This window comes from Dermatophagoides farinae, unplaced genomic scaffold (genome assembly GCF_024713945.1).
Source record: "Dermatophagoides farinae isolate YC_2012a unplaced genomic scaffold, ASM2471394v1 contig2, whole genome shotgun sequence".
Taxonomy (NCBI): domain Eukaryota; kingdom Metazoa; phylum Arthropoda; class Arachnida; order Sarcoptiformes; family Pyroglyphidae; genus Dermatophagoides; species Dermatophagoides farinae.
In genome coordinates this window covers 368,184-387,543 of record NW_027461517.1, presented here as the reverse complement: position 1 = coordinate 387,543, position 19,360 = coordinate 368,184, and the positions used below count along the sequence as shown (strand labels likewise).

General features: G+C 31.9%; 1 protein-coding gene across 1 annotated transcript; it reads left to right on the top strand.

The window, feature by feature from the left end:
- The first annotated feature begins 10,504 nt into the window (after window positions 1-10,504).
- On the top strand, window positions 10,505-11,659 carry LOC142597963 (uncharacterized). The gene has a single exon (XM_075734962.1). The coding sequence runs from the start codon at window positions 10,505-10,507 to the stop codon at window positions 11,657-11,659; it is 1,155 nt and encodes a 384-aa protein (XP_075591077.1).
- The last annotated feature ends 7,701 nt before the right edge of the window (window positions 11,660-19,360 follow it).

The window sequence follows — 19,360 nt, the reverse complement described above, 5'->3', positions numbered from 1 at the left end:
ATCATAAACACGGTCGTACCATTCTATATCTGGTTCTTGAAACAGATACGTAACAGCGACTTCTTCCGAAGTTTTTTTAATCTAAAAAATTTTAATAAAACACACATACCGTTGACATAGTATTTTGAAATTGTGGGAAAAGTTACATTTAGCTAAATATTTTGTAAAGTTAAAAAATGTAATTAAAATTTTTACCCAATATATATTTTAATGTGTCAAATACTTTAACAAGTCCATTATAAAGCAACATTTTCATTATATATAGTCACATAAACATGCATGCAATAATTATTAAATAATAGCAACATCCATGTCTAATAGACTCGATCCAGTCGACGATGGGTAAGTTAAAATTATCAAACTGAGAGTTTTCCGCAAAGGTTGTTTAAAAACGTTTTTAACCTATTAATATCGTTTCTAACCTGTTAATATCGTTTCTTTAATTTTTGTGGAAAGCTACACGGGTACACACAATGAATTTTTTAGCGAAGTCTATAGAGCTTTAATAATTCAGCAGTCAAGTCTTAAAAGTCCAGTCAATTTATTTCAACTACGGAGAGTTTCTGAATATACAACCATCGCATTAGAAACAAACGTGAAAAAACGGTTTCAGCGAGCAGTTAACAAGTTTAAAGCTAGTGTAGATTTCAAGAATAAAGCTTCTGTATTTGAAACCCACACTCTTTTGAGGAATCCGAAATTATGGCTACGGAGTGATGTTGAAACTGCCACTGAAGAAGACTGGTTATTTTTGGAAAACATGGAGAAAAAGCAACATGAAAGTACCAATCCAGCAAATTTGAACAACAAATTTTACTACAACCAGGCTCAAAATGCTAAGCTCTGCGACAATAAAAATATGAATGAGAAAATAAAACTGAAAGTGTGTGCGTCGTGGGCTTCTCCGTTGCTTAATAATATGAAAGAAATAACTACTAATTATTTCCCTAATAACGCTAAGCAGCACTGATTGACAAGATTGAAGTAGCTCATTAGCTAATTAACATTTATCACATATAATTATCTAAAGTTCTCACAGAAATTTTAACCATTAAAACTATTTATCGCTGATAGCTAGTCTTGTTAAAGCCGTTACAGCCGTTTATTAATCATGAACAAGAAAGACTTGCACAAATTTGTAAATAGCTATACCAATAAACACCGCTCCTAGTGTCCCATCAATAATTCTTTTATTTATGTACATAATCGCAATTCGAAACAACCCTATTGATAACATTGTATCTACTAGATAACCACAAATACTGCCTAAAATTACAGCGAGGTTATTTGTGTTATTTGCTAGTGACATCGTTGAAATCTGGGATTTGTCTCCAATTTCCAACGCGCAAACGGTCCAAAAGCAAATACCAACAGCTCTAGCACGTAAAAACCACTTTGACCTGTTTGTATTAGGTTGCTTTACAAGATTTGACGATGCTAACTTTTCTAAATCTGCTTCTGGTACTTTTGCAGAGTCATTAGAAAAGTCGGTTTTGATATTTAAATCTTCATTCTCAGACGTAAGACTGGAACTATTCTGTTTACTGTTTTTGCATTCCCAGAGCATAACAATACCAAAAATTAAGAAAATTCCACTGAATATTCCTTCAATGACTTTTCTGTTTATATATTTGAAAATCAAATTGCCGCAAAAAACTGCAACCGCAGTCATTAATGAAAACGCCATCATTGCTCCAACAAAAGTGATTCCGTAACCATACCGTCTAGATAAAGCTGCAATAACAAAAAATGTCTAAAATTTACCACGCATCTGCAACTTACTTTATCTAATAATTCGGCTAGTGAAACCAAGAGAAAACTGTTAAAAAAAGTTATAGCAAACGACTTAGAACCCATGTCCTAATATCAAACGTCAAGCGACTAGTAAACCTAAATAAAATATAGTTTGTTTTTTTCATACACACAAGCAAAGTTAACTGCTTAAAACAAAGTGAATTAATACATTTTGGCCATCTTTGCAACGAGAATATTAACCAAAAATGGACTTAAAAACAAATCTATTTTTTAGATTATTTAGAAATCCTTAAAAATAAAAATGCGTGTCAAATACCGTGAATTTTAGCTCAATAAGTACATGGTAAAAGTTTGAAGAGGAGTAACTGATTTAAGAGATTTATTTGAGAAAATTATGCGTAAAACCACAGGTTTAGACAATATACTTGAATCACTGAATGAATTTCTTATTGACAAGGTATTATACTTAGGAACTAACAGAAACGCCTACTCAACACACAACAAAAATATCAAAAAGTTACCAAAACCTGAGAATATCAACAAGTACTTTGCACAACATCTGAATCAATTAGCAGAATTACAAGCGCGTGAGAATGAGGAATTTTACGAAAAAGAGTTTTATTCATACATAATTTTACTACAAAATTTTTACAAGAAGTTTTTTACTATAGATTCATATGGCACGAGTTTAGCAAAACCGTGCAATTTCAACGTTCACTTGGAAAAACTGAAAACTTTACTCGGTGATAAACTTGATATTAAGAAAATGGAATTAGTAGAACCGGTTACTTTATCTTTTTACAAAGCTATTGTGACGATCGTTTACATAGCATTAATAAATTATTTAGAAGAATGTCAATTAGACGGATTTCTCGAACTGATAAAAAACATCTTCGAGACGTACATGCCAAACCCTTACCATAATTCAGAACACGCCAGTTTGGTAGCGTTGCATACTCTGCAAATTATGCAGTTAATTAACTTTGATAAGTTTTTAAAAAAAAATGATGTTTTGTTGATTTCCATAGCGGCTTTTGGTCATGACATATTTCACCCAGGCTTGAGCAACAACTATTACCTGAAAACCAAGCACCCTATTTTTTATATATACAATACGACTTCTTTACTCGAAAATTATCACTGTTTAGGCTTGATAAATCTGATTAAAACGTCGAAATTCAATATGCTGAATGACAAAGGCAATTTGGAATATATTACTAAACTAGTCCTAGCTACAGATATATCACAGAATCACCGGTTTTTGCTTGAAATTGAAAACCGTATAGCACAATGGAAAACAGATTTAGACATTAAAATCGATCGAATCTTAATAACTCAGCTAATTATCAAGGTTGCTGATCTTAGTTACCTCAGCACATCTAACCCTTATCAATTTTTAATAATTTTAAGTAGGTTGTACGACGAAATGATTTTTGAAAATTACATCATCGATGGCGGCAGCGTTTCTTATACTGAATTAGTCCAAAATTTCGATAATACAACGATTAAACTTTCAATTAACTTTATCACACAAAATTATCTCCCACTCATTGAGACTTTATGTAAAATTGAAACCTTCATTACTAGAAACTGTAAATCTCCTCGAAAGAATATACATCTTTTTGACACTGATACTTTGTTTAGCTATTTCATAGGAATGGTTGAGGGATGTCCGCAAAAAATAGAAGAAAGCTTCAATATGTACAGTTTTTGTAAATCAATTAATTTTGACAATATATTGGGTGAGAATTGCAACCAAAACCGCAAATTCAACAAATTAAAGATTTTATTTGACAATTATGAACAGAAGATCGACCGACTCGACCCAGAAATACTAGACAGGTTTAGGCCTTACCGTTATACACAAACGTACCACGCCTTGTTAATCCCGTCTATTCGAAACAAATCTTTGTTGAGCACTTTTTTGTAAATCTCTCGATGCGGCTCGATTTTTTATAAGCTTATGAACTTTATATAAATTTGGTTTAATGCAGTATAAATTTAAGCGTTAAAGTAGATATTTATATATGCTTCAACTGATAAAATTTTGTTTTAGTATTTATGCAATAACACGACGAATAAAGTATGAAAAAATAAGCTATAAATGGTAAAAAGCAAAAATCAGAATAAACAGAACTGCTTTTTTGGGTTACCGAAAATTTGTTTGGGTTCTACGTGCAAGACGTTAAAACAAACAGTTTTAGCGAGAGGTCGGCACTCACCGACAGTTACGATGTCTCCAACCTTAAGCTCGAAAGCTGGTGAACAGTGTACGGCGAGGTTCTTGTGTCTCTTTTCGAATCTCTTATATTTAGGAATGTAGTGGAGGTAGTGTCGACGGATGATAATGGTCTTCTTCATTTTCATGCTTACTACCATACCCTTGAGAATTCGGCCACGAATGCTTACGTCACCGGTGAATGGACATTTATTGTCGATGTAGCGTCCTTCGATGGCGGCGAATGGAGTTTTGAAACCAAAACCGACTTGTTTTACCCATCTTACTTTTCCATGGATGTTTTTGGAATTTATCAGAGCCTTTCTAGAAAGAGTGGTAACGCCTTTTTGCTTTTGATAAGCTCGCTCAACCTAAACGAATTTTAATGCATTTTTTGACTTACTTGATGTTCTTGTGCTTCAATATGAACCATTCTCTAAATTTTTGGGTATAGAAGATATAATAAATTATTCCGTGAGACAAAAACAATTCAAAAAGTATATTAATAGAATTAGGCATTCATACAATATATATACAAACAAACCATTATAAGATGATGTAAAGCTATGTTTAAATTTTTATATACTATTTATTGAGTATTATTCAATTTTATATCGAAAACTGCTTTTTAGACTATTGACTGGGCGGCGGCAGAAATTTTTGGGTAAAGTTCGGCGCATTCCTTAGCGACTGGTCCAGTGATGGCGGACCCCTTCATTTCACCTTTGTTGTTTACAATAACTCCAGCGTTATCTTCGAATTGAACGAATATACCTTCGGCACGTTTCCAGAGACGGCGTTGACGAGTAACCACGGCTTGGTGTACCTTCTTCTTGAGTTCTGGCTTACCTTTTTTAACAGTGCATAATACCATGTCTCCTACTGAGGCAGCTGGTAATTTATTAAGGGAAGCTCCAGTTCCGTGGACTGCAATGATAAATAGGTTCTTTGCTCCACTGTTATCACAACAGTTAATTAAGGCGCCCACATTGAGACCATATGAGACTCTGCACTTTTGTCCAGTTTTACCACCTCGTCCTCTTTTCATCTTTTACACAAAGCAATATGGCCTAGCTTCTAAACGAAAATATTTTAAATGTTTTGTCTAATTATTCCATATTATCTACATAAAAATGCACGGTATAAACTAAAAAAATTGACGCTTTTAAACTAATATAATTGAGGTTTCTACAAATATGATAAATTTAACTTTATTGGAAGATGCGAAATTTGTTTTTCATGATAATTAAAATTTTTTTATAGCTCTAAAATTTTAGTTTTTATAATTTTTTATTATTTCTAACATCTTATTGATCATCAATATCAAATATAAATAGAGCTCCACATATTAAAGCATACCAAAGAATTAAACAATGATATCAGAATCTGCTGTCAAAAAGGTTGCTATGGTGCGAAAGCAACCATCCAAAACGATGAGTGCTCATGTTGAAAGAAAAAAGAAAAGAAAGAGAGGAGAAACTTTTGGTATTTACATTTACAAAGTCCTTAGACAGGTCCAACCTGAAATTGGGCTTAGCAAAAAGTCGATGGCTATCATGAACAGTTTAATTAACGATATTTTCGACCGTATTGCCATGGAAGCCATTAGACTCGCCCAATACAATAAAAAGCGTACACTCAGCGCAGCTGAAATTCAAACCAGTGTTCGTTTACAGTTCCCTGGTGAGTTAGGAAACCACGCTATGAACGAAGGTCGAAAAGCCGTTGAAAAATACAAAGAAGTTATTTGTTAAGTATCAAGCTGAAAAATTTGCTTATATACAGTTACTTCCTATCTATATTTATATTCACAAAATTTAGTGATAGTCAGCTTTAATTATCAGTGGTTTAATAGCATTCCGCTATTACGTAATAAAGGTTACATTTCAAACACATCTTCATCTATTTCTTGGTAAGCCGCTTTAATTGTTGGCTGCTGACCAACCGATGGAGGCTGAATAACATTTGAAGAGGGCTTAACTTGTTTGACTAACTGGTAAATATACTGCTTCCTGTTTAAAAAACCGTGGCTCTTATACCAATGGACTAAAGAACGAAAATCTCCAAAATTCTGGCCAAGGATGCTATATCCGTGCGGAAACGTTAATATTATATCCTTTGATATAATTATCTTTTTGGTTTTCTGGTCTAATCCTGCGACGCAAATTAAAAACCTTTCCATCAAAGAGTTCAGAGAATTAAAGGAATAATCAAATATTATATTCCAAGTGTTAATTTTATCCGCTTCGCTTCTTGAATTAATCATTTTTGTATAATCTTCATAATTTTTATCGTTTATAAACTTTGGATGACGTACAACCTGATCACAATATTGTAAAAATGGATATGCAAGAGTCGACATTAATTCAGGAATAGAGTTGCACGTTGTGCTTCCAATAGACAACTTATTTCCGAGTTCGTTGTCATATTTAGTTACGTCCTCATGTATCTTTAAAGCTTTGTATCTAAAAGGTTTAGGATATATTAAAAGATACATTCCAAGTACACCTGCTTGCTCCGCTACAGCAATGTATGAACGGGAAGAAACACTTTCCAGCGGTTTCTGCGCGTGAAATTCTTGAAGTATAATTTTTGGCGTCTTCGCCGTTATATACTTAGAAATAATAACTCTTTTTTTAACTCGTTTTTCTTTTTGGGAATTTGCATTTCCACTAATGTCAGGGAACAAAAACGCATTTATCTCTTCCTCAGCAGAAGGCAGCCATTTGTCAAAATTGAAAGTGCTACGAATAGTGTAAAAACTAAATAATTCTTTGAGATATCTTGGATCCGCAGAAACAATGAGCTTACAAGCATTATAAGCAAAATCAAGTAAAAAAGGTGTAACTACGTCTGCGTCCTGTTGAGATGAAAAACCGCTTGGCGTATCTCCTTTATAATCAACTTTTAATTCCGTATTGAGTATAGTAAATAAATTTCGATTTAGCTGCACAAAAAACTGACTACCTGGAAATAGCGTGTAACTGTTTCCGACAAGTGACAAATACGCCCGCCCCATGGAATAACCAGGGGCATAATAATTCTGCGAATTATAGAAATATATCAATTCGTTTTTTAACCGTTGAAGTAATGGCAAGGCTGCGTAAGCACCAGATTCCATCATTAAGTAAGCATATTGTTCGAGATCTAGTTCATCGAGATTATTAGCCAACTCAACTACTGCTTCCGCAATTTTTGTTGGCGTCGAAATTTTGTCAGCAAACTCACAAACTTCAAGCATCTCGTAAACTTTGGAATATTCGTTGACAGGCTCGATACATAAGCAATCTAAATAATTATTAACAGTGTAGAATTTATCGAAAAGGCAAAACCTAATAAATGAAGATGTTAAATTATAAACATTTTCAGAAAAAATAGTGCCAAGAAGTTCTTTTCTTGAGCATATCGGTTCTTTTAAAATACTAAATAAGTAATTCGCAGATTCTTCGTTGAAACCACAGACAAATTTTAAGGCAGGCCGGTAATGAGCAAAATTAACACCTCTATTTAAATAATACCCATTTAAGCTAATATATCTAGTTAATTTTTCATCTAACAATTTGTAACGCCGACTTTCGGATATATAATCTTGAAATATATGTAATTGGTGTTTAATTATTTGATTTCTTAAACAAGCCAATTCAACACCTGGATCAATAACGTATCTAATCGCGCTTAAACACGACAAGACATAAAGCGGGTAGTCAGAACTAGAGTTTAAAAATAATGTTTCTTTAGTAGCACATTCAAATAGTCTACTGTCTAACAAAATATTTTGCCAGTTAATAACAGCCGAATTTACCGTTCTCGAATATTGCTTAATGGCTTCATACAGTAAAATAGAAGTGTTTGACGTTAACAAAACAATAACTATGTTAGCTCTGTATTTATGTCCAGTCAATATTTTCAACAGTTCGATCCAAGTTCGACTTTCGCTTCTCGAACTATGGGAAGAGTTTTTTTCTAAATCAGCAACGACATCATCTACGGTAAAATACGATGTTAGCTGACCGAATTCTCTCGAGTAAACGATTTCAACTGACTTTCTGTTACCCGCAATTTTTAAACATGTCACACACGGTGTGGACTTGGTCGGAATATCTAGCAAAAGCCTATTATCTAATTCCGTTTCTTTATTTGTGTCAGTTTCAGTTGCTAATTTAGCAAACTGTTCAATAACATTATCTAGCCATTTGTTACTTATTTGACTGAAATCAGGAAATCGAAACATTGTAAGAGCTGGATTTAAACGCGTAGGCATGGACGAAATAAATAACCTAGTTGATGGCGACACAGAAAACAATATATTTAACTGCTTGTTATAAGCTACTTCTAATGAACTCTGCGCACAAGCTGTGTAGTATGACAAAACGTCTTGCTTAATTCGAGAAAGAAGAAAATCGGTAACAGCTGTTGAAACGATTTTTCTTATGAAATGGCTCCATAGCGTATCAGATTCGTTTGTACATATATTAAATTGAAACATGAGCAAATCAATCATAACATTTATTAACTCTTTGTCTATGGAGTCACTAGAAAGAATTGATTCTAAATCGTTAATATACTTTGCTTGATTTTGATGCTTATTCGATTTCAATAAAGTCAAATTCTTAGATACTTGGTTCTCTTCAAAAGTCGTAAACGGATGTATTACAACCGCTATGTTTTTTTGTTCTGCTTGATCTTTGAGATACAACAAAAACGAACGATTGAAATTTAGATATTCCTCAATGATTACCTCCATGGTATTGATGCAATATTTTGTATCGGCAATTTCCATATAATGGCCAAAAATTCTGTGTAAATCACGTATTGACGCTCTTTCTGTAAATGTTTTTAAGGGCATTCTGTAAAATTTAGACTTTAGCCAGTCAATGGAATTCACTCGTGAGCTAGGATACGCTTTATCGTAAGAAGGAAACGTACTGATAAAAGAGTTGTCAATTAGAAATAGGAAAATGAAAGTTTTTATTACAGGATTCAAGGCCATCTTTTCAGCTTCGTATCTTACAATGATATTATAAATATTCGGTACTTTATTGTCGTTGCGTAACAAAGAAGAAAAATAATTTTGCAGTTGAGCTGGCGCTTCTTCTTCAGTACTGTATATGTCCAGCTTTTCAGGTATATTATTTGCAAAGTTGTCAAAGTTATATTCACTCATTAAATTTAATAACTGATCTCTAGTCGTAATTTTTTCTTTGACGATCAAGTCTATAAAATACTGAATCTTAACGTTATAGTTATGGTTTAGAGCGAGATATTTATTTGAAAACTCAAAATACTCAGAAACATTAAGTATTTTTGCGACACTATGTAGTTTGTGATAGTAAATTTCTTTTTTCGTACACGTAGACTGTTTCTTGTCATTTTCATCGCAAGATTGCAAAGATTCAAACGTTGAGAAATATTTGCTTATAATCAAAAGCTGATTATTGTTAAGCGTATCACTGATTAACGAACTGAGTTCATTAGTATCTAGATGGTGCTCAATTAATGTCCTAGTTATATTTTGAATCGTCGTACATCTCTGGAAGTATTCGTAATGCCAGTCATTAAATAAGTATAAAACATCCAAAGTTAGCGGAGGAAATAAATAATTTCCTTTATGGACAATTATGTAAGGTAGTTCTAAATCTTCAACTAGTAAAAAATTCAAGAATCGAGTTGTAGCTAACATTATGTCTTGATATATTGTCCTATTCTTGGGGAAAAATATAAATTCTTCTCCGTCAAACTCTTTTTTATGAGGGATACCAGAATTTTTATGAACTTTATCGTACCTTTCCCTTTGTTTAGCTTCGTCGAATAGCTGGTGCATGGGGAATTCAGTAAAATAGCTTAGGTTGGCAGTTTCTGAAACAAATTCTTTATAATTATAGGAGCCTTCATGGATGAAAGACTTTAATTTGTTTACTAGGTACGCAGTAAGTTTTTCAATATCATCTTTTGAAATTTTAATCTTCGGTTCTTTAAGTTTAATCTCGTTTTTCATATAGATCGAGTGTTTCGGTTCATCAGATGACAAATTCACTTTATCGATTACTAATAAATTCGAAATCTCGTTGCCTACCCCTTCATTATTAAGGCATCGCTTCAGCGCTTCTAAATTCGAACCAAAATATTTTTCACATAATGATTTAATCGATAATTCTTCATTATCATCATCGAATGTGATTCCATCAGTGTAATCTTTTTGCTCCGTTGATTCGTTTTTTTCAAACAAGAACTTTTGGTCTTCATCTGAATTAAATCCTAGCGAGTCAGACACATATTGTTCGATGTCAACATCATCATTCTCAATTTCAACATCATCTATAGCATAAAGCTTATTTATATCGAATGGATTTTGTGAATAGTCCATTAACTAAAGAACGATAACTGCAGAAAATTCTATCTAGATATATAAAATTGTAAAATTTCTAACTCTTCGGGAATAACGATTAACTTAACAAAAGTATAATTATATGCAATTACAGCATTAGAATTTTTTTTTAACAAATATTGAAAATTGCAAAATCTGTGAATATCATGTCTATTGCTAAAAAAGAAAAAGCAGCTTCAACAATTTTGTTAGGTAGGCCGAAAGGGACTCTAAAAATGGGGCTAGTCGGGTTGCCTAACGTTGGAAAATCAACAACGTTTAATTTCTTATCAAAGCTTTCAGTACCAGCAGAGAACTATCCATTTTGTACTCTCGAACCGAATCTTGCTCGAATAAGTGTTCCGGACGAACATTTTGATAATCTCTGTAGGATCTATCAGCCTAAAAGTCAAGTCAGCGCAACTTTATCTATTATGGATATCGCCGGATTAGTAAAAGGAGCGCATAAAGGTGAAGGACTTGGTAATTCTTTTTTATCGCACATTCAGCAAGTAGACGGTATTTTTCACGTAGTTCGAGCTTTTGATGAAGACAATATTGTTCATTCAGAAGGTGCTGTAAATCCAGTTAACGATCTCCAAATTATATATGATGAGTTACGTTTGAAAGATCTTGATAGATGTCAGAAGCTTTACGACGATATGAAAAAGCTTGTCGATCGTGGCCAAAATAAAAATCTTGCGGGTCCATTTGAAATGTTACAGACTTTTCTCAACCACTTGAAAAGCGGAAATTGGATTTCCAACAGGACGAACTGGTCCCTAAAAGAAGTCGAAGCTTTGAATGATTATTGTTTTTTAACAGCAAAACCAGTCATCTACCTAGTCAACATGAATATTAAAGATTATCTTCGAAAAAAGAACAAGTATTTGGTAAAAATACATGAATGGGTAGAAAAAAATATGAGAGGACCAATTATTCCATACAGTGCTGACTATGAAAAAACATTGATTGAAGATCCTGCCAGTTTGCAGGAACATGTTTCTGCAGTTCAAAAAATTATTTTAACTGGTTACTCAACTCTTCAGTTGATTCATTTTTACACTACTGGTAAGGACGAAGTAAAGTGCTGGACTATCAGGGAAGGTACAAAAGCACCACAAGCTGCTGGAGTTATTCATACAGATATGGAAAAAGGATTTATTTGCGCAGAAGTAACAAAATACGATGATTTAATTGAACTTGGCTCGGAACAAGCAGTCAAAAATGCTGGAAAAGTTGCAACCAAAGGTCGCGACTATATTGTGCAAAACCGAGATATTATGTTTTTTAAATTTAATCCGGCTAAAAATAAAAAATAGATATAAAAATTTTTTTTGCTTTATAACTTAACAAAATCAAGTTATTGTTTATGAATTTAAATTAATGAACAACATAAACAAACTCGTAGACGACGGAAGATTGCAGCAGGACACTTCTATGTCGGTCATCATTGAAAATGAAAACTATACATTAGGAAATTTTCTAAGATACATGCTAAATAGGAAAAACTACGTAGAATTAGCCGGATGTACTATCCCACACCCGAGTGTGTCAGAACTCAATTTTAGACTCCAAGTTTGTGATGGTTACGTAGCTTCAGAAGTGTTCAGCGAAGCTATTGATGAAAGTATCACTTATATATCGGCTCTTATAGACAAGTTCAACAGTGAACTTGGACTCAACGTGTCAAAATATTGATCGAAACCGTTATTTTAAATTAATCTTAATATAAATTATATATTAAATAGAATAGATTATTGAATCTGATTAGCAATTTAATAAATTTATAATTTTATTACTAATGTTTTTTGTTAACTATCTATAGTTTATAGTTTTATTAGTTAGACTCTTTCCGTTTTTGCTAAAATGCTCAAAAATGTAGCATTAATAGTGTTTATTATTGTCGCTCTTTATCATCAAAAACCTTGGGAAGGCAAACATAACTTCTTTACTCGAATTTTACGTTATTTTACAAATTCAAACAGTGATCATGACATTTTATTAAAGATTGGGCCATTTAAACATGATAAGTTTGTTTATTCATGTTTAATTTCGCTACCTTATATTATTGATCGACAAATAATTTTTAATAGACTAAAGATAAATCTTCTATATTCTTTCGAAACAACCATACAAAGTTCGTCTCCCAAAGCTAAACACAAAATTAAGTGTTTTTCATACTTAAAGAAACTTTTTCAAGAATTTTTGGTGAAAATTTTATTATTTTTGGCTGGCTGGATAAAAGTTAATGAATTATTGATTTTACTCGATTTTTCGTTATCTGCTAATTTTATTAAGCGACATTCTATCACCAAGGATGACAAAATTTTAAATACGCAACCCATTGAAGTTTCATTGCATGATATTTATAACATAAATACGGATAAACTCAGTTTTTCCATTAAACAAGTAAGAATAAAAATTCACGAATCGATCAGCACAATCGATCAGATTAACTGCAAAGTGATTTCCACTGATAATAAAACTTGTGTTTTAGGCTGTATCATAGACAATACAAGTTTTAATATTTCGTATAATTCACTAGAGTACCTTTGCTTATTATTTGGATCATGGAACTTTGAAAAAAATTCACGTAAGAAAATTACTAATCAGAACTTAAATGAATCGGCTGATTTCAACGATACTTTGCTTTTTGACGAAAATAATTCTCTAGATAAACCTCAGGATAATGAGAACTCACTTAATGCACTAGTTCAGGCAATTATCAAAGCGGTAAATTCATTAAATAACAAGAAAAACACCTCTTTTTCCAAGGTAAAATGCATATTTAAATTGATGAAATTGAACAAAATCCATTTAGAATGCAATAATGATGAAGGTTATAAAACTAATACTCCAATCAGAACGACTTTGACCGCTGGTTTTCATCTTAAACGTTTTATAATTGATATCGAAAAAGATAATACTTGCCAGGACTGTAACGTATGGACCATAGGTCAAAATATTTTTTTAACTAACGTGCTGATGACAAACTTGGTTGTTTTAATTGACCATGACGAAAATAAATTTCCGTATCAATACTTGTCATTGAAGGAATGTGAAATAAAACTGCAACTAATTAAACGTAATATTTATGTCACAGTGAGAAACACAAAAAATATTACTGTCCTAGTAGATCCAAACTCGGACTGTGATTTACTAACGTGGTCAGTTATAATGCAACAAGTTTATAAATTTTATAAATATTACTTGAACAGTAGCATATCTCATTATGAAAAATCCATCAACGACGCAGCTTTGTATACTTACGAGAAATTGCGAAAAAAATCTGATGAAATCCATAAAAATCCTGTTACCAAGTACCCTTGTATATATGAAGAGTTATTGCACATTCACGAATGTTGGTCAAGTTACTTAGCAAGCAACCGATTCGTTTTTGACGCTGAACTTTGCCATGTAGATTTACTACTTAAAACAGATTTTCCAAATATTAAGCTCGACACTAGCAAAAAAGGTTTTAGTTTTACAGCGATTTATGATCTGATAAATTTTTGCATCTCAGCAAATAAATTAATTCCCGAAGCCTTAATAAATGACAAGTACGTGCATATTCATATGGATAAGACGCTACTTCATTATAGTTCTTCCATTAAAAAATACATCCTTATTGTTAATGAAGCGATATTCCTTCACACAGTTAACTCGATTTATCAAGCACAAGCTTACTATCGCAATGAAAATTATAATTTTAGCACTCAAAACTCAAATTTGTTAAATAGTGATTACAAACATGATCCAATACTTGAAAACGATAGATCAAAGTGTAAATTAAACTGGGGAGAACTAAATATTAGCGACATGAAAGAACTAAATTATACACTAGTGAATTTTAATGAAATCTGCATGAGTTATTCTACCTACTCAGATTTAACAGAAATAGTCATAGAAAATATTATACTACAAGACATGAACTATAAAGAGTTAAACATATTTCAGAATCCGTTCAATGGCATAACATCTGACGGAGCAACCTCCTATAATATCTTTTATTACCTTCTATCGAGAAGTTATTATTTTAAATACTTACTTAGTCAGCAAAGTTCTGCAAAAACAATTATTACTAACATTTCTCCTAACTTTTTATTTCACGTCAACTATATGCAGCTTGCTCTTGATAAAGATTCGTTTAACGTATTGAATCTACGTATTTTTAAGGATGTCTATTACAATTCAGTCCTAACGTACTTAGAATCTGCTTATTTAGTAGATGCAAATATGAATATGTTGGCTTTGAAAATACAAAATCTAAATCTTCTTTCATACTCAGCTTTTGTTAACGACAAGCCTGAAACGAAATATTCTTCTGATGAGTTCCAACGACTTAAAACTCAGGATATAAAATTTTTGACGAATGCTAACCATTTGAATTTGTTACAAAATATAAAATATAGTATCAACACACCAAAATCCTGGATCAAAGAAACTCAGTACCGACGAACTATTTTTAATGTTGATTTAATTGAAGTATCTTTGGTATCAGTAACAAAAAATTTGAATAAATCATTTGCTACATTAACAACTACGACTGAGTTTATTTACAGCATAATCATGATACCGGAAAAATATATTACTTATTCCACTTTACTTAAGCAAAAGTTTAAATTGACAACGTATGTGTTTTCTCAACTGGCAATTCGAATTAAAAACTTTAACACTTGTTTCGAATCTCAGCAGAAGAAGTATTTAGAACGTTTATACCAGCAGAGTCCTCGAAGTGTTTCGCCAGAATCTATGTTTTTTAAAAGTATGCTCGGCACGAACAATTCTTTTTCAAATTACATCTATATTGATGATTATGAAACAAGTGATTCATCTGAAGAGTCAAAAAATCTCGCAGAAAACAAACAACTTCAAAATGAAAATTTATCGGTTTATATTTGCGATGATAACGCTACCGATAAGGTTTACAATCATGAAACAATATATTCTAGCATTAGGACCATATTAAATATTACGCCGTTATATTCTAAAACGACAAATCAATACTTACAACACCGGTCGCAGGAGGGAAAAGCAAATAGTAAGATAAACGAACTGATATCAAAGACGCTAAATGAGATAATTTTGATTGAAAATACTTTTAAGGGTTATTTAATCGATTCGCTCAATAAATCCTTTGATAGAATTTTGAAAAAAATTACTGCAGATCAAAACATATCCTGGATAGATGCTTTGTACGTTAAAAAAATAACTTTCAAGAAATACTTTTTACTGAAAAACGAATTTATCGTCAAGGAATATTTCAACTTTAAAAGTAGTAGCGATAAACCACATGATAGCAAATCAAGTTTACCCTTGATCTACGACAACTTTTGCATATCTGCAACTAAATTGACGTGTAACGTTGATCCAGATCCGGAGGCTGTTAATTTTGAAACTATCGAGAAGATAAATGTAAAACTAGCAAATCTAGAATCTTCATACAAACCTAATTTATTTTATTTTGCTTTAAGTCAATTAACCTTGCAATACCATAGAAACCGAGAATTATCAGCAAAAATAAAGCAATTTAAATTAAACATCACGAAATTACCGAATTTGTTATTGATAACTGATTATCTGCATTCTGCAACAGTGATTGCTAATCACTTAAAAGATTTTAATCAGAAATTCAATATTTCACAAATTCCAGCTAATAGGTCGGATCTAGTTAACGCTGAAATCAATGCAGTTTTCACTATTAACGTTGCCAATATTCAATTGTCTAACTTTTCTTTAGAACTAAAAGAAAACATTATTTTCAATTTCAAGAAAGATAAAAATAAATTTAATTATTACGCTTTAAAAACCAGCAAGGCTTCGACTTTATTTTTGAAAATTGATTTTTATTCGTTAGTGCAATTTTTCGGAATAGTAAATTTGGAATATAAATCTGGCTACGTTTTAAATTTAAATACCCACCCCACAAGTAAAGTTTTAATTGACTCGACGCCAATTATAATTCATAGACTTTTACTGTTTATAGTAAACTACGTGAAAGAATTTTCAAGCAAAATTAATCAATATAGACAACTTGGAGGAATTTTAAACATATTTGCAAACGAAAAACAGAAACAGAGTTTTAGTGAGTGTATTTATAAAGAAGCAAAATCACAAGAATGCTTGATAGATGGAAGTGACAATATGGTTGTTTTGGACATGTTGATTCCAAAAGTAAATCAAGGTTCAGACGAAATTGGTATGCCATCTGATAATTACTCTAAGATAAGTTCTGATCACGATAATAATAATAATTTAAACATGTTAAACAAGAATACTTTTAACCTGGTTTTACACGTTAATTCAATTAACGTTAAATTATTCAACGGCATTTATCTAAACATTTCTTCTTTATGTTTCAATAAAACTAATTTTAACGTTAAAGATTTCAAACTTTGTTGCTTCAATGAAGAAAACGTACAAATATGTCTATTTTGTCACTTCAAGAATGTTAAATACAATTTTGTTACTGATCATGAGGCAATCAATAACCCAGAAATTATAATAGAATATGTATTTACGTCGGTAATTTTAGATGAAGTATTTGAGCTAGTTTATAACTTATTATTAAGTTATTATTTCTTGAATAATGTGTTTTCGTTCAGTGACTTATTTAATAGTTTGCAACCCATTACAAAATTATCAGATCAAACAACAAAATCAGCGCTCACAACCTATTTCAATAGTATAACAATAATGTACGTAACCATTAATTTAATAAATAAAGGAAGTAAGTTGTATGAATTACTGGAAAAATCCATCTATAACTGTAGTCCATTTGATGAGTCATTCCAAAAAGAATATATAAATCTTTACAAGAAAAACGATAAAGTTTTAAAAATTTCATCAAATCAATATTTAATAACAGTTAGCGATGGCCGTACAATGAAAAGTTCAAAACTGTATGAGTATTTCAATTACGTTAGTGACATTTTTTTAAATTTGGAAAGCATAATTGATTACGATGCAGATAATTTATTGTTGTATTTCTTGGCTATTCGAAAACCAGCAACGTATGATTCAGATTCACATGAAAGTTGCAATGTTATCATAAATATTCCTAAACTTACATGTTCACATGAGCCAGATGGGAATATCGACTTGAAAACATACGATAAAATTCCTTTAGACAATCTCAATGTTATAATCGGGTTTTCCGTAATTATTAACAAAACTGCTATAACTGATGTGCGGGCAACTGTTAAAACTAAATTTGTCGACCATACAACTCATATCTATACATCAATAAAACGAATCATTTTCCAAATGCATCAAACTGACGCAATCATTTTAATGACAATTCAGAATAGTTTGTCTCAGCTGTATAAAAATATTTCTTTACTGCCTTTGTGGAATCTAAGAGACATTACATCTGAATGTGTGGCTATCAGCCAACCATCGTCACACAAGTCCAACTACCCTATGCGTCATCAATGTTTGTTGAAAAATATAAACGAAACAATCACGCTAGAAAAAGCTTTTATTAGACTGCTACTTCACGATGGTACAATATTGTTTTCGTGTTGTTTAGAAAATCTCGGATATAAACGCAAAGTAATTAGTCCAACGAAGGGAATAATAAAGTTCATTATCAGAAATATCATAATAGAAGCGCCGGAGAAATACATTTCAAAAAACTCGCAAAACAATAATCGCTTAAAAAGCATTTTTCATAAATTACCAGTACAAATAGAAAATGCGAAATCCGTTCGACCGACGAACTCAGCTAGTGTTGAAGCTATATCGTTGCTGTTCTTGGAGCTGTTGTTTGAAAATCAAATTATCGAAAAACACGTCAAGCGGTCTCAAGAACGCCGTTTTATCAACAAGATTTTAGGCTCAAAGCATTCGATTCGCATATGCAAACAGTCTACGTATTTGTTTAAACCGGAACTGCAGTTTCAAAAAATAACAATTTATAACTCTACAAAACTAAGTTTGACGCCTATTCAAATAAATATCAACCAAAAATTTTTGCTCCATTTGAATCAATACTTTAGTTCGTCTAGAAAAGATCAAGTCGAGTTTTTGCGTGAAGTTATAAATTCAAAAAAATACTATACTTCTGATCGAGATTCTGAAGCAATATCTCAGAACACTCCAGCTTATTTTTTTGAAGATTCAGCCCAAAAAAACGTTGATGACGGTAAAGACTTGGAAAATGACATTACTGAATGCAATCTGTCGGCAGACACAAATAAAATTGGCGCCGATTCTAAATATCACGCTCTAGTTATGAAAAACAAGAGGAAAAACGCAAAAAATAATTTTCCAAAAGATTTAGAAAATTCCAAAAACAAATTGTTAGACTATAGTTATCAGCTAGCACATTCGCTTTCAAATATTTTTTCAGCCGAAAAAGCTCAAGAAAAAACAGGAGAGGGAGCTTCACAAAATAGTGAGAATAAAATAGATCCCTATGACGAATTGATAAAATTACAAACCGCATTTCCTTTTTACATTCCTTACAATGTTATGGAATGGAATTTCATCAGCGAGGCGTACTTTACAATTGGTGAAAACGAGTTGGGAAACAGCACTGATACAGTCAGGCAAAATATGCAAAAGCACCGTTTAATTTTCTTCCACACTCAAAACTTGACTAAGTCTGTGATCATTGAAACAATTACGATATTGCCGTTTGCAATAGATTTAACGTATTCTGGAATAATTAACATAAAAAAAAATTATGTAGAGTTTGGTACAACAACGTTCAAAAACTTAAGCGGTTTTAGTGTAATAGAGCTGTTTAATAACGTTGTTTGGAATTTAATCACGATGACTATTAGCAAAACGATTAGAAAAAGATTGATGAAAATTGTGCCAAAGCGGGGATTATCTCGAAAAAAGGCGATTAGAAATGTAATATCAAGAAACACACGAATTTCTCTATTGTCTGACAAATACGAAACACCTGAAACTGTTATAGCGAAAATGGTGTATAAACAAAACAATAATTATATGAAAAATTAAATCGTCCATCTGCCCGCCAGAGACGGAAAAAATTAAAAAATAATAAA

Coding starts and splice junctions, on each gene's coding strand:
- LOC142597963 (XM_075734962.1), top strand. CDS start 10,505: ATGTCTATTGCTAAAAAAGAAAAAGCAGCTTCAACAATTTTGTTAGGT.